We start from the raw sequence: 23,887 nt of genomic DNA, 5'->3' as shown, positions 1-23,887 counted from the left end.
TAAGGATTTGATAATCAAATATTTTCTTGTCCTGTATGAAAAGCTAATTTGTTCTAAACGTAACACTCTTTAGTGGAATGTGGATGAGAAATATCCATACTCAAGACCTACAACTTTTAAATGTTGTATCCAGTCTCCCATGTGTACTTAGGCACCAAATTAACAGATCGTCTGCTTTGACTTCTTGACATCTAAAATAGACCAGGAATAATGTTTGCCCCAGACTGCTACTGTTTAAATGAAAGTGTTTAGCCCGGAGTTCTGCCATGTTTGTCATAATGTCTGACTTGTAAATTTTGTGTGTTTATAGATTTTTTTATAGATACAACAAAAATTGCATATGCACACGTGCACACACACAATGAGAGAGGAAGCAATTTAAAATGAAAATAAAATAGAAAAACAGTAGCTACTTCCTGTCAAACCAAAAAAAGAAAGACATAATTACCTACATTTACAAAAGAAGCAAATAGTAAGGAGGAAGAAAAGTTACTTAGGGTAAAATAACCAGGAATTATAACTAAGACTCATGGGAATAAAAAATTTATGCTGTGTGGCAGAGATGGCTTGTGGCTACAAACTGTTTCTCCATTCTTCCTTGGAAATAAATAAATAAATAAATAAATAATCAATCAATCAATCAATCCTGATTTTATTTGGGCAACAATGAACTCAACAAAAAGACATTATTTCCCAAACTCCCTTGTAGCTAGGTTTGGCATGTGATTAAATTCTGATCGGTAATCTGTAAGCAGAGTGTGGGGGAGGGGTAACACGAAGGGAAAGGGGAAAGGCTGCCCTAAAGGGGTAGGCTCAGCTTTCCATGCCTTGTCCTTTCTTGAATAAGGAGTTCCAGAGTCAACTTGGACCATGAGTTAAGAATGGAGCTCGTCCCTGATGTAAAGCAAAAAGATTAGAACTCAATTCCTAATAACTTTGTGGACCTGCTGTATTTACTTCGGACTGGCTACCTCTGGACTTCTTTTACATGACAGAAGCAACTCCTGTGTGTTTATCGTTGTTTGTTTTTGTTGTTGTTGTTGTTACATTCAGCTCTATCAAAAACCTAACCGAGACTGGCAGTTGAAGAAAATAAATCAACTGAAGGATCCGTGACTCAGGCCCTTGCCACTCCAAGTGTGGTGCCTGCAAGAACAGCAATGGCATCACTCAGGGGCCTGTTAGAAAAGCAGTCTCAGGCCCCACCCAGGCCTCCTGAATCAAAATCCAAACTTTAACAAGATCCCCGGTTGATTTGTGTGCACGGTTTGAAAAGTTTCAGTGGCACTAACAGAGTGAATGCTCTAGAAAAAGCCAGACCAACCATCATGGATTTGAATGAACTGCTGGGCAGTGTTCTTATGACCTAGATTTCTGTCCTGTTAAAAAAAACAACAACAACCCACAACACAGAAAATATGACCTGATTCTGAGATCAGACGTCAGACATACTATTTTCAAATGTTAAGTTTCTCAATAGGAAAACAAATATAAAGGTTACAAAAAGTAAAAAACAAACAAACAAAAAAACAAAAAACAACAACAACTAAATATGGACTTTTAAAGATACAATTCATAATGAACTAGAGTGCTTTACACATAATGATCAAGCTGCAAAAATCCAGAAACAAGAATCCCTTTTGGTTATTTATCACACCAAAGCTTGTTTATTCTCATTTTTAAGTTACTAACCCCAACTCTCTGACAAGTTCAGTAACCTCTCAACTGCCCAACTGAAAATTCATTTACCTGCACAGCATTTAAACGATATAGTTTCAGTATACACATTCAGTCTGGAAAATTTCTCCTCCACTCCCCAAAAAGACTCCCAGCCAATAAATATAATTCTCTACACGAACAAGATGTTTTGAATCAATGAAGTTCAGTTAATTTTCAAATAATTTTTCTACAGCAGTATTTTAGATAAAGTGTATATACAAAAAAATGACGCGATCTTAATTATACTGCTGGATGAGTTTCACAATCCTACCCAACCATGTAACCACCACACCAGTCAAGATATACGACATTCCCATCCCTCCCAGAAAGTTCCCTTGAGCTGTTCTGCAGGCTTTCCCCACTTCTGCCTTCCCCCCAGAGGCAGCCACTTGTCCAGGGGATTCTTACTCTGATGTGGCCAGAAAATGGAGCCAAGAATGATTTTACAATTTAAAGCTGATAAAATAGCATTAAGAACCATAGAGCTCTATGTTGCCTGCAGATACTCTTACCATGCTTTAATCCTCTATCAAAAGCTTGTCTAATGTGTGGTACCAAGGAATACAGAACACCTTGAGCTTGGTTCAGTCAACAGTGTGAGCGTTAATACAATTTGCTAAAACACTGACTCTACCTAAGTGGATTCTTGATCTGTTTTCTTTAAGTAGGTATAAATAGGTTTTAAATAGGTATTCCTTCTTTCGGAAAACTGTAATTTCAAGTAGTGCCTTCCTGCCCTCCCCATATCCAACACCAAAAAAAAAGAGCCAGAACGTAGAGTGATTTGCAGTTGAAAGTACAAAGTTTACTTTTTAAAACGTTTGATTATGCCATGTTATTGTTTTGGATTGAAGGTGGGAGTTAGGTAGGCTAAACATTGTTTTCTTTTATCCTAAACCAATATATTTAATTAAAAATTAGTACACAGAGAGGGGCCTCTGAGCACTTCTTTCTTTGAATTGACTTACTCCATCAATTTTTCAGTAGTTCACATTTCTCAATTTTAAGGAAATGGGCAAAGACAATATATATAATCCTTACAAAAATTATGAGAAAGGCACTGTTAGGTTTGGGTACACTGCAAATGTAAGACACCACTAGTATTAGCAGTTTTCATTGTAAATCCAAATAACCAATTCTTGGTTGGTTGTGTTACCAAAGCAAAGTATGAGACCACATGCAGCACAACTCCTGGTTACTTTTAACCAGCAAGTCCATATCCTGGAGAGTCACTGTGTCTCTCATTAATGGCGCACCAGCATTGGAGGGTCAGAGCTCTGTTTTGGGGCGGGCTGCTGCATACTTGGGTGCTAGCTCAGTGATCAGATTCACATAGTCGGTTTTTTCTGCACAGGCTCTGCAATCCTCTCCCCAGCTGTGCAGTATCTGTTTCAGCTCTGCTACTCTCATCTTTGACAGGTCCACTGATGCCAGGTCCAATTTCTTTTCTAAACAACAAAAAGGAAAAGCACAGTTTAAAAAAAAAAAAACAAAAAACTGTGAAACACTTAGGCCAGTGGTTTTACTTATCTTGGTGTCAACTATCCTATGTTCCAAAGTGGGGAACAGTTCCATTTTCTATGGAAACCAAGACATACTTAAGGAAAATGTGTTATGTACAAAGCTATTGGGACCATTAGTGTTCTATTAAACTTGCTCTCCATGGAATTATACTTGCTTCAAAACAGGGACCTGGGAGCTTTGCAGGATTTTGTGACCACTCCGTGGCTTCTCAAAACCATAATTACTAAAATGACAGCACTGCATCCTAATTGCTGCTCCTAAGATACAAAGAAGAGAACTGATAAATGGCAGTGCCTTGGGATGGCCTCTAGTGTGGCCAACTGAAAGCCCTAGATTGTACTTAACCTGAAAGTGATGGTTCAGTTTCTATACGAACACATGTCTGCATTAAAACAGATGGACAGGGCACCTGGGTGGCTCAGTTGGTTAAGCGTCTGCCTTCAGCTCAGGTCATGATCCCCGGGTCCTGGGATCGAGTCCCACTTCAGGCTCCCTGCTCCACAGGGAGTCTGCTTTCTCCCTCTGCCTCTCCCCCCACTTGTTCTCTCAATCTCTCTTGCTCTCATGCTCTCATGCTCTCTCTCTCAAATAAATAAATAAATAAAATCTTTAAAAATAAAATAAAACAGATGGACATATGTATTAGAAAGCACTATTGAGTTTTTAAATACAAATGTAAAGAAACCAAAACACATGAACAAAATTAAGAGCATTCTCATTGGTCCTTAATTGTTTGGGATCTCTGCTTGAACTCACCTGATCCTCTGTCCCTACTGGAATTACAAAATCATCACAGCATTCATTTATAGTCCTTTGGGATATACCACTTCTCTAAAACTATCGTTTTGGTGCCAGCCAATCTGGCTCCTAACCTTCTTGCCAATAACACTCGTCATTAACATCCACAACTCCTCTAGAAAGACTACTGTTTCCATTTACTGTCTGCACACAATGTCAAGAACTTAACTACTTCTCTATTCACAAACCCAAAAATAGGAAAAACAAACAAACAAAGCTCATCTATAACATACTCATGATTATAATTTCCCTGTCAGAAAGGGGAAATTCTTTTCCTTCCCCCTCCCCCATGACTGGGTGTGTCCTTGAACATGGCTACTACATTGAAGTTTGCTTATTAAACAATTAGTGGCAGCCCAGGACTTTTACAGCTTGACTTCTCTTGAGGAGCCCTTTCCTTTATTCCCCTGCATAATAGAACACAACATTTAAAAGCCTTTTAGCAACCTAACATAGTTGTCAAGTAACTTATCAAAAGTTTCCAGTAAATGTGCTCAAATTTAGAAGTTGGATTTTATACTCAGGAATAAATTTAACCAAGGAGGTGAAAGATCTATACACTGAAAACTACCGGACTTTGATGAAATAAATTAAAGAGAACACAAATGGAAAAAATCCTGTTTTCATGGATTGGAAGATTAATATTGCTAAAATGCCCATCCTACCCAAAGCCATCTACAGATTTAATGCAATCCCCATCAAAATTCCAGTGGCATTTTCCACAAAAAATAGAAAAAATAACCCCAATTTGTCTGGAACCACTAAAGACCCTGAATAGCCAAAGCAATCCTCAGAAAGAACAAAGCTGGAAACATCGCACTTCCTGATTCCAAACTATACTATAAAACTATAATAAAACAATGTGGTACTGGCATAAAAACAGACACATACAACAATGGAGTAGAATCAAAGGCCCAGAAATTAACCCTTGCATATAAGGTCAACTGATATTTGACAAAGGAGCTAAGAATATTCAATGGGGAAAGAACAGTCTCTTCAATAAATGGTGTTTGGATAACTGAATAACCACATGCAGAAAAATTGAAACTGGACCCCTATCTTATGTCACTTAGGAAAATTAACTTGAATTGGATTAAAAAATTAAACATAAAACCTGAAGCCATAAAAATCCAAGAAGAAAACATGGGGAAAAGCTCCTTGACACTGGTCCTGGCAACAATTTTTTGGCTATGAAACCAAAGCACAACAACAAAAGTAAAAATCAGTAAGTGGGACTATATCAAGCTAAAAAGTTTCTGCACAGCAAAGAAGCCATCAACAAAATAAATGGCAAGTTATGGGATGTGAGAAAATATCTGAAAATCATATATCTGATAAGGGGTTAAGATCCAAAATATATAAAGAACTCATACAACCCAATAGCAAAAAAGTCCCAAACAATCTGACTAAAAAAATAGGCAGCAGAACTGAATAGATATTCTTCCAAAGAAGACATACAAATGTCCAACAGGTCCCTGATAAGGTACTCAACATCACTAATCCTAAGGGAAATGCAAAACAGCCCTACAATGAGGCATCACCTCACATGTGTTAGAATGGCTTTCCTCAAAAAACCTAAGAGATAGCAAGTGTTGGAAACGATTTGGGAAAAAAATCACTGTTGCTGGCAGTATAAGTTAGTACAGCCACTATGGAAAACAGTATGGAAGTTCCTTTAAAAATTAAAAGTAGATATTAGGAGGGCACATACTGCATGGAGCACTGGGTGTTAAACGCAAACAATGAATCATGGAACACTACATCAAAAACTAAGGATGTACTGTATGGTGACTAACATAACATAATAAAAAACGTTAAAAAAAATTAAAAGTAGAACTACCAAATGATCTAGTAATCCCACTTCTGGGTATATATCAAAAGGAAATGAAAATAGGGTATCAAAGAGATATCTATACTTCCATGTTCATTGCAGCATTATTCACAATAGGCAAGATATGAAAACAACCTAAGTATCTATCAACAGATGGGTGGCTAAAGGTGATGTGATATATGTTTATGTGTGAGAGAGATACACATGTATACACACACAATGGAATGTTATTCAGCCATGAGAAAGGAAATCTTGCCATTTGCAGCAAGAATGGACTAAGTGAAGTAAGTCAGACAAAGAAAGATATATACTGTATGATATCACTTATACATGGAATGTAAAAAAGCCAAACTGATAGAAGCAGAGTGTAGAATGGTGGTTACCAGGGGCTGCGGGGTGGAGAAATTAAGATGTTGGCAAAAGGGTACAAACTCCCAGTTACAAGACAAGTTCTGGGGATCTAACATATGCCATGGTATTTATCATTAATACTGTATTATATACTTGAAAGTTGCTAAGAGAGCAGATCTTAAATGTTCTCATCACAGAAAAGATATGGTAATTATAAGACATGATGGAGGTGTTAGCTGACACGATGGTGGTAATATTGCAGTATATAAGTGTATCAAGTCAACATGTCATACACCTTAAATTTGCACAATATTTTATGTCAATTATATCTTAATAAATCTGGAAGAAATAAATAAAAGTTAAAATTTAAAGCCTCTTGTTTGTCAGCTTCACCCTGTGCTCCAGGGAAGCCTTCAATTTTTATAGTGATCCCCATCATATAAAAAAATAGATCTAGCAAAAAGATACTTTCAAGTCAAAAACCAAATAACACCTTCCTAACTGAAAACATAATCCAACTCTACACTTCCCTTGTTTGTTAATTTCATGGCTGACTTAACAAAATACCTTTAAACATAGATGCTTTTAATAGCTCAAATTATTAATATCCCACCATTCAAAGGCCCTGTTCAATCTCAATTTTCCTGCCAAATAAGCTGGGAAGAAGAATTTAGAACTGCTGGTCTATTCAAGACAAATGATCGAAGGAAAAAAAATACTTTCTTGGAAGTGTCAGTAGTGTCTTTGAGTTTTTCTAGAGAACTTGGCATCTGGCATTAATTTTAAAAAGGAAAAACTCTGTAACCCTAAAACTATAAGGAAAACGATCCCGAAATTAAAACTAGTTCATGGCTCCTCAAGGGCCTCTAGTGGCCAGCATTGCCAAAACATTAGTAACTCTGCATTTCTTCTCAAAAACATCTGAATAACTTTTCTATTACTCAAGGAATCAAGTAGGATCCCTTGTATAGAGCAGATGCTATTCTAAATACATTTGTCAAATGAAAGAATCAGAACAGATTTGTCCCATTTGTGAATATTGTTTATATGGACGCAATGATTCCTGCCTCTACTTCATTACTTGGAAGCCAATAAAAACAGATGCCTTCCCCATAATCACTACCTTGGAGATTAGGGCCTGCCCTTGGCATTGAGAAATAGGTTGTCTTTAGTATCTTCTGACCTTAACCCTATTTAAAGCCAGCTTTGTCACTATGGTCCATAGGCATATTACACAGCTATGTTGGAAAATAAGACTAAAATAATTCAGTGTTGGGTGCTAATTACTTAGGTAGTTTATAATACTACAGTGGATCTGTAACATAAAACAATTACTTAAGCAACAGAAATGAGTCTTTCCTGATAAAATCTCAGGTGTTAAGGATAGGCTAAGGGAGGGATGCCCCAGGCTTTTAACACACCTATTCAGTCTACCCAAAAGGCTGGCCCAGATACGAATCCTCAGTACTGTATAAGAATAGATCTAAAAGAACGATTTCTCAAAATTTGCTGCAACACGGACGGCACTGGAGGAGATAATGCTAAGTGAAATAAGTCAAGCAGAGAAAGACAATTATCATATGTTTCTCTCATCTATGGAACATAAGAGCTAGGAAGATTGGTAGGGGAAGAAAGGGATAAAGAAAGGGGGAGTAATCAGAAGGGGGAATGAAGCATGAGAGACTATGGACTCTGAGAAACAAACTGAGGGCTTCAGAGGGGAGGGGGGTGGGGGAATGGGATAGACTGGCGATGGGTAGTAAGGAGGGCATGTATTGCATGGTGCACTGGGTGTTATACGCAACTAATGAATCATCGAACTTTACATCAAAAACCAGGGATGTACTATATGGTGACTAACATAATATAATAAAAAAACATTAAAAAAAAGAATAGATCTATATCTGTGAAATTCATAAGGCCAAGGATAATGTTTTAAATAGGACACCTCCTTCCTTTCCTCACTGTTTATTTTAGGCACCCTCAATAAGCTTACTTCATCAAGCAAAACCTGACTTGATGTGAATAACCTATTTCCCAACATTTAAAACTGGAAGGATGGTGGACAAATCTAGGGAGAAAAGATATAGTCCATATTTAAAACTTCAAAGTCCCAACATCGTCTTTGAATAGATGCAACCTTTGTCTTAATAGGTTACCAAGAGCTAAATCACCATGAATAGCTGCTCCCTTTACATTTTGAATTTTTCCTTGACATACCTAGTTGACCTTGCCTTGGTGATTTAAGAGTTTAAACTTGGCTATCTGGCTTGGCAGTTTTACTGAACGCTGATTGTGCCAGCGTTCATTTCTCATCCCCCAAAGGAGCTCAGATGGCACTAGGCACCATTCACCCGCCCAGCAATCTACTGGTGAGTGGAGATTGCCTTCCCTTCGCACACTGACTGTTTAGAAACAGGGACATTGGTTTACAGAATTGACAATGCTCTGGACATACTGGAAAAATACATTTGACTCCATTATACCATATTTCAGCTCACAGATCTGGCTGTCCATCTTCTTGAGCTTCTCGCAAATCTTTGCTGCTGGCATATGCACGCTCATTGGGCGAGCCACCTCACTGAGGATCTTTGTGGCCGCATCCTTCGTTGCTCCTAGATAATAGCACTGAAGGAGTACAAAGAGAATTTAGTGTCCTGGGTGATGAAAAAAAGTAGTTAATATAGTTTGGAGAAGTGAGAAAGAGGTTAACCTAGTTTTCATGGCGCAGCTATTAATTTTTAACCCCTGCTGACTAAGACACCAGAAAACAAATGATTCCATCCCCATGATCATGTTAATTAGAAGTACCCTACAATTCACACGATGCTCAAAGATTAATAAGAGCCAACAATTGCTAAGTGTTTTCTCTGTGCCAGGCACTGCTCTCGGGGCTTTAAAGGCCTTAACTTATTGAATTCTCACAATAATCCTGTGAAGTAAGTACTATAATTATCCCCATTTTACATCCAAGTCAACTGAAGGTCACCAGCTGGTAAGCAGAAGAGACGGAATTTAAACATCTAGCATTTTGGCTCTAGAGTCCATGTCCTTCTCCATCACGATATGCTGCCTTTCCAGCTGTCTAACTGAAGCAATTTACATTTAAAAATATGAAACTTAATGGCACAAATAAATGTTGAGAATTTTACAATGTGTCAGTGGTGAACAGTCAACAATGCAAATTTAACTGACAAACTGAACATAAAAATTTTAGGCAAAATGAATTGGCCTGCAATTATCCGTAGTGAAGTAAAACACTAAGAAAAGTCATCTGTGTAAACCCAGGAAACACCATTATAAGAGAATATAAAAACTTCATTAGTTATGTATAAATGATGTGATAAAAATATTTTGACAGGTTTAACGAATAGTCTTGGTAACAAATAGAGAGTCTACCCAGTCTTAACCCAGGACAGAAAATTCTCATCAGGAATTTGTGTAACTTTACTTAAAACATGGAATTGCTTGTCTATTCAGAAAGCAAAATGAAGCCAGATATATTCTAAATGAAAATACATAGGACTACATTTCACTGGAAGATCAATTTCTGCTTGCCATCTGCAATGAAGATGCTTGAGGCAAGCATTTAAGCAGGAGAACGTTAAGACTAAGATGAGAAACGAAACTATTAACGGTTTCTTCAAGCATAAGGGAAAAATGAACAGGGAACATTTACCATACCAGGCGGTTTTCTTTTCCTTTGACATCCAAGCAAAAGCTGACCAATTCCTTTTCTATGGTGTCCAGGGAAAAGTTGACTCCTCTGGCTACCAAGGAGTTATAGAATCGGTTCAAGAATTCTTTACATACTAGAAGGATCAAAGAAATTATGTAGTTATGTACAATATAACCATGACCACAACTATGTGTATGCCCTGCTCATCAAATAAAAAAGTTAAATATGATTCAACTAATTGTGACGATGGATTCAAATTATAAGTAAGAATGGTTTGGGGTCTGTAGCTATTAGCTTAATATTGGGCCTTAAATAATATGAACTTATCGAATCAATCAATCTTTGGAACCAAGTTGAACCTGAAATGAGAATTTTCCCACAAAAGTTACCCCTAAAAGAGAATATAGCTTTATATAGGATATGATGCTTGGGGCAGGTTTGTTTAAAGCACAGAGAGAAAAACCTGAATACATATCTTAAATGAAACCCCTTGGTAGTCTGCCTATGTCTGTATGTCCTATTATCACAAACTTAAGTGAAACCCCAATTTGAACAATCATATTCAATCCCAGCATCCACAGCCAGCGAAGAGTTGGAGGGAGCTAAGAATTGGTGCAGGCAATAACCGTAGTTAACATTTGTTGGGTGCTTACAGGTGCTGGCGCCATTCTAATGAATGTTATTAACTCATTCAAGTCACAGAACAAAGCTATGTTGTAGACACATTACCATCCTTACTTTACAGATGAGGTAACTGAGTCAAAGAGAGGCCAGTTAACTTGCCTAGTAAGTGCTAGAGAGGAAATTAGATCCCTGGTCATCCGACCCCGGCCCTACACACTTATCCATTAGGTATCTCTGCAGTAGGAGGATCCTGTTTTCCCATGTTGCTTTCCTGGATGTGGCAAGTGTCTGGGCAAGCAGAAAAGGAAATGGGAGGCCAGAAGCTTATGCTGGAAATCAGTGGCCCTAGTATTAGAGAGATAATTCCTGAAAAACATACTAAGGAAGAGTGGAGAGTGCTCTGGCCCTTGGTTCTGTCCCTACCCTTGACTCACAGTATTAACTAAAACCAGGTAATGTGTTTTGTCCAACAACCCCAATATTCAAGTGTCTTATCTATCTGTCAGGTAAATGAAGCAAGATCTACCGATCACCCTCATACACAAACTAGACACCTACTATAGTTTAAACTATGTTCATTTGATTAAATTAATTTATTTAGTAAACATTTATTGAGCACTTCCTATGTGTAAAACACCTTAGGAAGCACTACTAACAAATAAACTTCAGGAAGAAGGAGACAAATCCAGAAAGGAGAATCAGGTTGCAAGAAGTAATGTGAGAAGAGAAAATGGCAAGTGGGAGAAAAATCTAAATCAAGATTAACTGTGTAAACAATAATAATAAACATGTAGGGGTATAAGCCTAAGGTAAAACCCAAACACAGGACAGTCCTAACACATAAGATAGGAAATAAGGGAGAATTCACTTGAAACTTCCTAAGATCTTTTATCCTCCAGAAGAGGGTAGAGAAACATTACTGTTAAGCCATAATAATTTTTAGGCAATTAATCACAGTAACAACATAAAGGTAATAACTAAAAAATATGAACAGATTACTTTCAGATCTGTATAGGTGCAGGGCATGGGGAGGGATTGTTCAAACATTATCAGTCCACTAGAAGAAAGAAGAAGAAGAAGAAGGAGAAGGAGAAGGAGAAGGAGAAGGAGAAGAAAGAAAAAGAAAAGAGCAGGATAAATTTTTTTTAAAAAATCACAAAATTAAGTGGGGAAAAAAACCCAAATATATCATTAATTACAATAAGCATGAATGTATTAAACTTGCAATTATAGAACAGGATTTTTCAGAGCAGAACTATCAAAAATTCAATTATATGCTGTTTATAAGGGTCACATAAAAAGTATGAGACTACAGCAAAATGTTGAAAAAACAAAAACAACAACAAAATTGAGATTCTAACAATAAAAAGATATGCCTGGAAAATGCTAACCAAAATCTGTTTTAGTTCTATAAAGCATTTTTGAGAACAACAATAGTCGCCACTAATCATAAAATGAACCATTTACCAGAAATACCAAAATAAATGTTCCAGACTAATGTGCAACCAATAACATAGCTTAATAATATAGAAAATCCTGATAGAATTATAAGACAAAATTGACAAATTCACAATAACAATAGATGGTTGAACACCCTCACAGCAATTATTTGATCAAATAGACAAAAGTTAATAAGGACATTAAATATTTGAGCACTGTTCACAAGTTTGACCTTATAAGATATGGATCCCTTCTCCCCCAAATTAGAGAATCCACATTCTTTTCAAGAAAATATAGGGGTGCCTGGATGGCACAGTCGTTAGGCATCTGCCTTCGGTTCAAGGCATGATTCTGGTGTTCTGGGATCGAGCCCCACATCAGGCTCCTCCACTGAGAGCCTGCTTCTTCCTCTCCCACTCCCCCTGCTTGTGTTCCCTCTCTCGCTGGCTGTCTCTGTCAAATAAATAAATAACATCTTAAAAAAAAAAAGAAAGAAAATATGGAATATTTACATTAATTTGCCAGGTGGTAAGCCAAAAAGCAGTTCTCAACAAGCACCAAAAAATCTGTACTAAGCAGGCCACATTCCCTGAATATAATTAGAAATCAGTAACAAAAATAATATGATCCAACTCAGTGTGTGCCCTTCTTATGCCTGGAGAATTTTAAAATACACATTTTTTTTAAAGATTTTATTTATTTGACAGAGACAGCCAGCGAAAGAGGGAACACAAGTAGGGGGAGTGGGAGAGGAAGAAGCAGGCTCTCAGCGGAGGAGCCTGATGTGGGGCTCGATCTCAGGACCCTGGGATCATGCCCTGAGCCGAAGGCAGACGCTTAACAACTGCGCCACCCAGGTGCCCCTAAAATACACACTTCTAACTAATCCATGGGTCAAAGAAAAAGTAGTAACAGAAATGTGCAATTTTTATACTTAATTTCAGTAAAAATGCTACATATGAAACGTAAGGACTAGAGTTAAGCAGTACTTGCAAAGAAATTCATAATGTTAAGTATGTATCTTTCAAAAGAAAAAACAGGAAAATTAATGAGTAAGCATTCAACTTAAGTTTTTAAAAGTATAACTATATAAACCAAAAGAATATAGAAACTATTGATAATAAAACCACATAAATTAAGTAGAAAAAATAAAGGTAAATGAAACTAATGGCCAGTAAAGATAAGTTCTTAGCAAGGAAAAAAGTGATAAAGAATTTTTTTAAGTGGTAAATCAAATAATATTCAGACAACCAAATAACAAAGAAGAACTCTTGGTAATTAAAAATATGATTGCTAAATTAAAGAAAAGAGTCTACCAGGTTTATTTAGGGGATCAAGTGGGGGGAAGAAATCACCAGGAAGTAGACCAAAAACCAAAGAGGTGGAAAATTATTTGTAAAATTTAAGAAATTCAGGAAGACAAATACCTAAATAATATGAGCTTCAGAAAGATAGAAGAGGGAATTGTCAAAGAACCAATATAGGGAATATTCTCATTAGTGAAAGACATGAATATCTGGACTGACAGACCCACAAAATTGAGAAAGATCTATACCAAAACACAAAAATCAAGAAACTTTAGAACACTGGTAAAAAAGAAAAGATTCTATAATTCTGCTGAAATCTAAAATAGTTCTATAAACAACTATGAAATAGAGTGTCATTAGATTTCCTAACACTGGAAACGATAAGAAAATGGCTTAATGTCATCAAAATTCTACAGAAAATATGTTTTCCACCTAGAATTCTATAAACAGTCAAACTATTAATTAAAATGTCAAAGTAAATAAAGTCATTTTCAACATTCAAGATCTCAAAATTATATTATCATGCACTGTTTTTCAGGACAGTAGTCTTCAACCAAAACGGAAGAGTGAACCAATTAAAGGAATGCCTTGGGTTCCAGGAAGCAAAGGCTCAAACACAACAAAGAGACCAAAGAAATTCCCAGGAGGGGAGTGAGTCCTAGCACAACAGTGGTGTAGCAGGCTGGAGAGATGCCTGTCTAGATTAGAACAAGACATAGAAAGTCCCAAGAATTATGCCGCCAAGCAGAAAATCAAACTAATAGACTACCTGATGTGGTTAACATGTTCAGAGATGATTTTCAGTTCTGTCAAAAAAAAAAAAAAATCTCATATATATATGAGATAAATTAATGATTGGAATAAAAATTAACCAAAGAAAAATTGAGGCAAATTTTAATTCAAGGGAGAAAGATGTGCATGAAAGATGAAATCCTGGTGCACTAGATAACTCACCTTTGAATAATATTTACATGGGCACAACAATATAAACCCTGAGATTTATTTTTACCCCAAATGGTGATATAAATATATGTAAAATGGGGGAATGGGTGTGCAGGAGACAGATGTGGGTGGGTATAATAGATCTAAAACTTCATTTTCCAAAGATAATAAAAGTGCAAAACTGAAAAAGAGCATTTTAAGCAGTTTATTTAGATTAATAAAGATATGTATCAGATGAAGTTGCTAAACTATTTGGAAGTAGCTGCAGAGGAAAGTACTATCTTAGAGAAGAATGGATAGAGGCTTAACATTTTTCAATATAGGCCCAGGGAAAAAATTTATGTTTTAAATTTATGCATATACGTAACCATTTGATAAAAAATATAAACTATAAAGCATTGGTAATAAAAAAGAAGACATACCTAGAGAGAGAATAGAGATTTCAAAATCATAAGAAAACACCTTAAGAAAAGCTTTATTTCAATGAATTCAGAAACAGCATAGACAACATCCTAGAAAAGTATAACAAAAATAAACTTACGTAGAAATAAGAACCTGAACCAACCTAAAAACCACTTTAAAAAATTGAAGCAGTAATTTAAAATCTACCAGGGAAAAAAAAAGAACCCAGCTGTCAGAACTATTTTATATAAACTGTCACAGAGACAAGAATAGCAAAGGAAAAGAAAGGAAAGAAAAGCTCCCAAACTTTAATGAGATTGGCTAAACCTTGACATCAAAACCAGGCAAGGACAATATGAGACAAAAACTATTGATCAATTTCACATTTTGAAAATAAAATACACATTAAAAAATCATAATCAAGGAAGAATCCCATCAATGACCAATGTGGTTTAAAATTAGAAAAGCTATTAATGCAACTTATTATATGATCATCTCAATAAATGTATATGTATTTAATAAAATCGAATTTCTCTTCATTATTAAAACAAGCATCCATTACACACACTTAGCAAACTTGGACTAGAAAAGAGAACTTCATTGACTTAATAAAGGATATCTATGAAAGCTCTACAGCAAATGTCCTAAATTAGCAATAAAATGATCCTTTGTCACCACTTGTATTCAATACAGAACTGGATGTGTTAGCTAGTCAAACAGATGTTTATTAGAAAGGAAAAAGTAGGGTACTTTTTGTGGCTCAGTCAGTTAAGCGTCCAACTCTTGATTTTGGGCTCAGGTCATGATCTCAGGGTCCTGAGATCAAGCCCCACATCTGACTATGTGCTCAGCAGGGAGTCTGCTTAAAATTCTTTCCCTCTCCCTCTGCTCCTCTCCATCCCCATCCAGCTCACACTCTCTATCTCTCCCTCTCAAAAAAAAAAAAAAAAAAGAACAAGAAGAAAGAGGGGCGCCTGGGTGGCTCAGTGGGGTGCCTGGGTGGCTCAGTCGTTCAGTGTCTGCCTTTGGCTCAGGGCATGATCCCAGAGTCCTGGGATCGAGCCCCACATGGGCTCCCTGCTCCGCTGGGAGCCTGATTCTTCCTCTCCCGCTCCCCCTGCTTGTGTTCCCTCTCTCTCTGGCTATCTCTCTCTCTGTCAAATAAATAAATAAAATCTTTAAAAAAAAAAAAAAAAGAACAAGAAGGAAGGAAAAAGCAAAATTTTTATCATTTGCAGATTAAATGATTGTCTAGGTAGAAAAACAGAGAGAGGGAACACAAACAGGGGGAGTGGGAGAGGGAGAAGCAGGCTCCCAGTGGAGGATCCTGATGTGGGGCTCGATCCCAAAACACCAGGATCACGCCCTGAGCTGAAGGCAGATGCTTAACGACTGAGCCACCCAGGCGCCCCTAGAAAAACATTCTTATTAAGGAGAGCATTATGCAAAATTGCTGGAAACCAGATTAATACAAAGAAACAATGACGAAACTGCAAATTTAAAATAAATCATTTACAATCGTGATAAAAATTCTAGTGTAACTAGGAATAAATTTGATGAAATATATCAAGACTTTGGAAGAAAAAATTACAAAACTTGATCAAAGGACCTTAAAGTAGACCTCAAAAATGGAAAGATAAACTATGTTCACGGATGAAAAGGTTCAATATTATGGATGATAATATTTTTAAATAAATCTATACATTTGATGTTATTCCACGGGCACCTAGGTGGCTCAGTTGGTTAAGCTCTGCCATGATCCCAGGTCATGATCTCGGACTCCCTGCTCAGCCGGGAGTCTGCTTCTCCCCCTGCCTCTCCCCCTGGCTTGTGCTCACTCTCTCTCTCAAATAAATAATGTTATTCCAATCAAAATCCCAATAGGACTTTTATAGATTTTACAACCTGGTCCAAAAATACATATGAAGAAACAAGAGCAAATGAAAGCGAAGAAAGGTTTGAAGAAGAAGAAGAAAAAGGAGTTTGAGGAATAGACATTATCAGATATCAAGATTTAATTCTAGAGCTACAGTATTGAAAACACTGTGGGAATGGCACAGAAATAGACTAGGAGAACTAGTCTAGAAACAAATGCACAAATAGAGTCTAAAAATAAGTGCACAAATCTAGAGGAGGTTGGTAAAGGATGGAAGTGATGCTAAAAATCAATGGAGGATAAAAATTTACTAGTCAATAAATGGTACTAAGAGAACTTATCACGGAGAAAGATAAACTCAGATCTCTATCTAAAACTACATGCAAACATAAATCCCAGATGAATAAAGATTTATACGGGAAGAGCAGCACTACAAAACTTTTAGAAGGAAACCCAGGAAAGCATCTTCATGACATCAGGATAGAGAAGAAAGATTTCTTAAAGAAAGTACCAAAACACAGATCATATGTTTGATGACAGCAAAATTAAACACTTTTGTAATGCCAAAGAAATCATAAACAAAAGATAAGACAAGCCACAGACTGGAGGAAGATATTTACAACTTAAGTAACTGACTAAAGATTAATATCTAGAATACACGAGAAATTTCTCTGGTCATACCCTTGGGTCCAATCATTACCAATGACTATAATCTCTCTGTAATTTCAGTTGAAACATCCCATTGTCTGACCATTACCTCCAGCTCACGTACTTTAACACCCAATGCCCAAGTTCTCCAACCCCACCAGGTCATACAATCCATTGATTTTCCCACCTTTTCACCACACTGCCTTACCCAAATTCAACTCTCTTGCATCTGCCTCCCTCATTGTACACACCTGAAAAAACCCTTACCCTAGTTAAAACCAACTCTCCACCCAGTTTGTACCTATACTTGCCGAACACAACCGGAGGAAATAACACAGTGATGCTCACTGGTCTAACTTTAGATTCATGACCACTAACTTCCAGTGAGCCATCAGGGCCACTCAACAACCCTACTCCATTGGCCATACTCACAATGTATCCAGCTTCCCAAGTGACAGTTGCAGAGCTGCTCTCTTCTCAAACCTCGTTTAACACCTTCACCCCATCTTCACTCCCACCGCATGATCCTGCATCCTATTTCTCTGAAGGGCAAAAAGCAACAGGAGAGAACTCTCTCCTGCTTCTGCCGCCACATCAACCACACCTGTACCTGCACATTCTTCCTTAATTCTACAAATGAACTTTGACAACTCTTGCACTTGCTAAGGAGATCCTATCAACTCCCTGCTCCTGCACTTCTGCGCTCTCCCTCCAGTCTCCTTCCCCATTAGCCTGCAACATGCTGTTATTTCTCCCATCTTAGAAGCAACAGAAAGATCTCTCAACACCACATCCCCCCCAACCACCACCACCAAATACAACCCCATTTCCCCACTCCTCTTTAAGAAAAACACTCAAAGAATTGTTATGCTGTGGTTTCCAAGTCTCTCTTCTCTTCCTCCCCGTCACTCCCCCACACCTAGTTTAAAGTCAGTGAGTTATAAAAGGTTAGTGGTGAAAAACGGAGTCCTTTGCTTCCCCTTATTACCTGATTTTTTTGTTTGTTTGTTTTTTGGGTTTTTTGGTCTGCTTCCTTATTTTGTCCTGTATGATACTTATAGTCACTTGAAATGTATTTGTGGAGATTATTTGAGGACTAAAATGAGGATGCCTTATTTCCATAAAGGATTTGTCTGTATTTATCAGGCTTAGGACCTACTAGCCAGGGACTACTTTAAACGAAATTGACAGCCTGATATTTTCTTGGACCCCTGATGTGTAATTTAGCTGCAAATCCAAATGAGGACATCTTGTGGTTATAATCTCTCAGAAATGTATTTATTCCTTACTTCTATTCTGCGCAGTGACAAGGAAATTTTCCTTAGAGACCTCTGTGGGTAGGGATGGGTTAGGTTTACTGCTCGTTCAACCTTACTCTGAGGGACTAACCCTTCGGGAATCCCAGATTAACAGAGAAGAGTGCCCTAGTAGACTACCCACTTAAAACAAGTCTTAGGCTTTGCCTTCCGTCTCCCTCACACCAAAGATCATCTTTACTTTGGCCAGTGCCATCTGGGCAAAATGAGGGTAAACTCCGTTTACCATTCAGGATTGCTTCTTCCCCTTCAATTTTGTCCTAGTAAATCTTTCTATCCTGTCAGCTGTTGGTTCCTTTATGATGTTTTCCTATTTTCTCCTGCAGTGTTAGGATTTCTTGGCCAGAGGATTGCTGTAATCTGACCCACTAAATTCCCAACATCCTAACCAGGTTCTTTAAAAATGAAAGTCAGATTATGCTACTTCATCTCCTCAACACCCTCCTGTGGTTTTCCATATCACTCAGAGTCTGATCCAGTCTCTAGATTGTCCCTGATGACCTGACTTTCCACTGCTTCTCACACCTCAGTGTCTGTCACCTCTCCCTCTTAAGCCACATTGCTCTGTCCTCAATGAGGGACCTAGACTGGACGTGAAATATGTCTTTTTTGGCTGAATAAAAGAGCTCCTGAAAATCTGTAAGAAAACCACAATCCAATAGGGAAAAGTTAAGTTGAAAATGCATATAATCTATCACCCAGAAATTCTTGCTCTATGACCTAGAGAAATCATCACCTATGTGCTCTAGGAGACATGTATAAGAATATTCAGAGCACATTGTTTAAAATTATGTAAAAGTGGGAAGAACCTAACCGAATATCCATGAGAGGATAGGTATATAGACTGCATTTCACTCAGAAAGTGGAATTCTATAGGTAAGCTAAAAGGAATGAAGTACGTTTGTAGTTATCAATGTACATAAATGCCCCCAATATAATGTTGAATGAAAAAGGTCACAAATGAATACATACAATGTACAATTATAGACAACTAAGGTCAAAAAAATTACATAGATTATTTGCGGATACACATTTATAGTAGTTCTTTAAAAATGGAAAAGAAGCACACATTAACTTTAGAACAGGCATTTCTCCTGGAAAGGGAGAGAAAACAGTGGCTGCAAGTGTGTTATTTATTTTTTAAAGAGATAGAATGATAGCAAATGTAGCAAAATACTAACAAGGAATCTAGATGCTAGGTATAGGTCATATAAAAATTTTCCTGTATGTTTGAAGTAGTTCCTAACTGATGTTAAAAACTCACCACAATATCTGTGACTGTCACAGAAATCCCCAATATGCTGAATAAAATATTTGGTAATATTAATGAAATTGAATTTAAAATGTCAAGGTGAAATCACACGTCAATTAAGCAATTAGTTAGCCACAGCTCAAAAGGGGAAAATAGTACTCGGAAAATATAATAATGCCACCTGCAGGAAAAGAGCTACAAGTTTATCAAAAAAATAATAAAGAATACTTAAAATCAGGTTAGTGGCACAATGAAGCTGGCAATGGGCTAGAAACATTATTTTCAACAGTTTCAGCCACACCTTCTCAAACTGAAGTCAGTCCCACATTATCTCCTTGATTTTGGAGGAAAAATTTAAAAAGAGACCCGATTAATCTTGGTGATATACCAGGACTAGGGGAGAATTGCTACCTAAGAATATAATACATGTTATAAGGAGTTAAGAGTTTAAGAATAGCCAGAACTTCTTAAATAATTTGTAAACTACTTCATTGTTCTAATTTTATTTTTTAATATTTCCTTAAATAATTTAGTTCCCAACATTATACTCAGAAAGCAGTATAGGTAGTAATTCAGTGCTTGGGCTCTGAAGCCAGACTCTTTCTGGGTCCAATCCTTTACTGATTACTAGCCTTGTGACTTTGGGCCTTTCACTTTTGAGTCATCTGACAGTCTAACTTGAAGGTCATCAGCATTTTTTCTCTGTGTTTAAGATTTTCTCTTTGTTTCTTCTTTCTAGTGATTCCTTCTTGATGATTTCTTCAATCTTCTTACTAATTCTTTTATCAGCTGTATCTAATCTGCTATTAATCCCATTCATTTCTATTTGTAGCGATTTAATGTGGTTCTTTTCCAAATATGGTTGGACATTTTAAAGAGTCTTTTGCCCTTTATTTGTATTTTCAATCCCTTCCTTTATTTCTTAAAACATAATAAATGTATTTTCTATTCTGTGCCTGGTCATTCCGGTACCTGAAGCCTTTCCACTAGTCTTTGCCTCATCTCTGCCACTAGTCATAACTGGCTGTCACTTATGGTGCCCTTCTTCCCCATGGGTGCAAAACTTTTCTGAATGTGAGCTTTATTTCTTGCACTTTAACTGTGAGAATTACTTGCAGGCTGGGCTAAAGGTGGATTCCTACAGGTAAGATCATTATTTGCTGATGCCTAAAACCCCATTAAACTAAAATTTCAGTTTGAGAGATTTCGGACTGTCCAGGTTGTGTGCACTTGGGCCTCAGTGCATATGTGGGCTGTCTTGTGATCAGGAGGTATCTGGAGACATTTTTTTTCCCCTTTTGGTACAAGTTCAAGTACCACAATTGCTTTTAGTCTCCAAGGATGGGGATAGACTTGTGGCTATTTCCAGGTCACCTTTTATAATAGAGGTCTAGCTCTTTGGGGTTTCAAATTAATTGGGGAAGACCTCATATTACACTCCTAACTTCAGAAGGTCCTGGGCTATGTCTTTATTCTCTTTATTTTGCCAAAACCATGAAAACCTAAGTTGAGATTGCCTGAGTAACAAATGCCCTCAAGGCAAAAGCCATCTTCCCGTTCCTCTTACCTCTTACCTCTTTTAGTTTCCATTTTCACCTTGATTTTTGGCCTCTGGTTATGCCTTACTAACTTACTCTAAAATTATTTTTAGGAGCATGTGGGTGGCTAATTGGTTGAGCATCTGACTCTTGATTTTGGCTCAGGTCATGCTCTCAGGGGTCTCAGGATGGAGCCCTGAGGTGGGCTCCTCGAGCAGCAGAGGGGAGTTTGCTTAGCTCCCTCTGCCCCTCCCCCACCCCTCATGCACACACGCTCACACACACTCTCTCTCAAATAAATAAATAAATCTTTAAAAATATTTATTTAAAATAAAAAATTTTTTATTTAAATTTATATTAAATTTAAAAAAATAAAAATTATTTAAAAATAAAAATATAAAAATATTAAAAAGCAAACATTTTTATTTAATCCAGTGTTTTTAGTTGTTTTCAGCTACAGGATCAGTCACGTTGTCTTTTGGAGCTCTAAGTCCTAATCATTCCTAATGCTATAAATAGGAAGAGAGCATTAACTGTAATAGCCTGTCATTTGTGTTTTTAACAAACATTCATTGAGCAATCAGTTAGTACCAGACAGTGTTCTAGGTTGTTGAGAAACAAAGTCTATACCTTCAAAGATTACATGCCAGGGAATAAATAAAAGTATCTTGTGGCTGTGAAGAAAAAGAAATATGGTAATTGGGTAGAGTGACAAGGTAAGTGGTATTATTCTAAATGGAGTGGAAAAGAAATATGGTAATGGGGTAGAGTGACAAGGTAAAAAGTATTATTCTAAATGGAGTGGTCAAGGAAAACATCTTGGATAAAGTGGTATTTGAGCAGAAACCTTGAGAAAGGGAAAGAAACCCGTAAGTGGACTACTTAGGGTCGAACTCTCCAGGCAAAGGGAAGAAGTACAAATCTAATGCGTCCTTGGTGGGTCCAAAAACAGGGCACCAGAGTAATGGAAGCAGAGTGAGCAAGAGGAGTGAGGACAGTAGAAAATCAAACACACAGTAATCACAATATGCTGTAATAAATCTAGGAAAGATGGTATAAGCTTCACATTTAATTAATACAGGGTCTCTGGCTTTTCTGAAATGTTTTCAGGTAGACACTCCAGAAATTAAATTACTAATGAGTAATCATATCAATTGTTTATGTCTCACAAATTCTGCTTTAAATAGATGCAGTTGTAAGATTCTTTAAACAAAATTATAACTTAGCTGAACAAATACATCTATAGAAAGCTTAAAAATGACATCATGTAGATATTTCAAATTTCTGGAGAGAAGTTTAATTATTGAAGGCCTGGCAGAATACTGAACTCCAATTCTTAACACTTAAGTTATACAAATTACACTCATCCAGTTATTCCATGTGAATAATACTGTGAATCTATAATTTCCTCTTAAGTAGGGATAGAGTCCCAAGGTCACAGAAACATGAGAATATACACTTATATAAATTATTTTGGTCAATGAAAAATAGTTGTTACAGCAGTCCAGGAGGAAGGGGCTAGCGTAGCCAATTACCTTCTTTAATCTTGTTAACAACCCTCTGAAGTAGAATTACCACGTTGATTTTGCAAGGAAGAGGTATGGGGGCTCAGAGCAGAAAGGTTGGTGTTCTGATCGCAAGTGCATAGCTTAGGTTCTGCGAACAGAAAAGGAATCATTCCTGGGTATTCCTCCTAAGGAATTAATGTACTCCTTTGTAAAGCAACTTTACTCTGTAAGTCCTAACAAACGTTACTTTTGTTCTCTGGTTTAAGCCACCTCAACTCAATTACAGACAACTTGTTTTATTTTTCTTTTGGGAGTCAAACAATTTTAAATTTGAAGGACCTCTCCTGGGCAGGGAGAGGCCAGAGTCGCCGGTCAGCAGCAGCGGCGTGGATGCACCCACAGCCAGGGTCTTCTGAAGCTAGTTGCTTTTACACATCTAATCCAAATCCAAACTCTCCGGCTTTGACCGCAGCAGTTTAATAGCACGAGACCAGGAGAGAGGCGGCCTCAAGGTGTCACTAGGCCCAGATCGAACTTTTGCCTAGACTTGGGAGAAAGCGATGGGGAACCAGGGACGGGTGCATTTCCAGAGTTACAGGTTATTTATAGCCAGGGCCGAGAGAAGCCAAAGCCGACAACAGCTGCGCCGCAGCGCGGTGCCACCGCCATGCAAGCAGGTCTCACACCGCTCACCTTCACAGTCGGCCCCTGGCCGTTCCCCGGCCTCCTGGCCCAGCGCCGGCCCCGGGTTACAGACCCAAAGCCCGGCACAAAAGGCCACCACTGAGGCTGGGCCCGTGCACCACATGCTGAGCGAGCCGCTCCAAACGCCTCGCCACCTGCGTCCACCAACAGCCACGCTGCTACCACCCGGGGCTGTTACCTGACGCGTAGGAGCCCAGCGCGTGGTTGGGCAAATCTGCCGGCAGTTGCTAGGCCATATGACGCAATTCAATCACGAGTTTCCATTGGGTTTCACGTAAGGACCTAGAAGGGGGCGGAACGAAGAAATCCCTTCCAGGCCCTCCACGACTGGCGCGTGCGCACTATCGCACACGCGCTGCCGTTCCTGCAGGGCGGGGGTGGGGAGACGCACTGAAGCTATTCGCCGGCAGTCTGAGAGGAAAGGCGA

At 37.8% G+C, this 23,887-nt stretch overlaps 1 protein-coding gene across 2 annotated transcripts; it reads right to left on the bottom strand.

Moving 5' to 3' along the window:
• Positions 1-636: 636 nt before the first annotated feature.
• CDNF (cerebral dopamine neurotrophic factor) lies at positions 637-23,789 on the bottom strand. 2 transcript variants are annotated; one of them, XM_048219447.2, is made up of 4 exons: positions 23,449-23,789; positions 9,908-10,035; positions 8,682-8,851; positions 637-3,167 (listed from the first exon to the last, which is right to left on the bottom strand). In XM_048219447.2, exons 1-4 carry the CDS (start codon positions 23,561-23,563, stop codon positions 3,035-3,037), a joined length of 546 nt encoding a protein of 181 aa, XP_048075404.1. In that variant the 5' UTR covers positions 23,564-23,789; the 3' UTR covers positions 637-3,034. The 2 variants fall into 2 exon arrangements, with proteins under 2 accessions (XP_048075404.1, XP_026334827.2); XM_026479042.4 differs by having other exon boundaries at positions 8,710-8,851; positions 23,449-23,781.
• Positions 23,790-23,887: the final 98 nt, after the last annotated feature.

The sequence above is a fragment of the Ursus arctos genome, unplaced genomic scaffold, assembly GCF_023065955.2.
Source record: "Ursus arctos isolate Adak ecotype North America unplaced genomic scaffold, UrsArc2.0 scaffold_30, whole genome shotgun sequence".
NCBI classification, from domain to species: domain Eukaryota; kingdom Metazoa; phylum Chordata; class Mammalia; order Carnivora; family Ursidae; genus Ursus; species Ursus arctos.
Note: the sequence above shows the minus strand (reverse complement) of the source record. Positions and strands in the feature narration are given on the sequence as shown.

Bases quoted from the DNA above. Each gene is read 5' to 3' on its own strand.
- CDNF (XM_026479042.4), bottom strand. From the start codon at position 23,563: ATGTGGTGCACGGGCCCAGCCTCAGTGGTGGCCTTTTGTGCCGGGCTT. The intron at 8,852-9,907 runs GTATGGTAAATG...GTACTCCTTCAG, and splicing joins AAGGAAAAGAAAACCGCCTG to TGCTATTATCTAGGAGCAAC. The intron at 3,168-8,709 runs GTATAATGGAGT...TTTGTTGTTTAG, and splicing joins GATCTGTGAGCTGAAATATG to AAAAGAAATTGGACCTGGCA.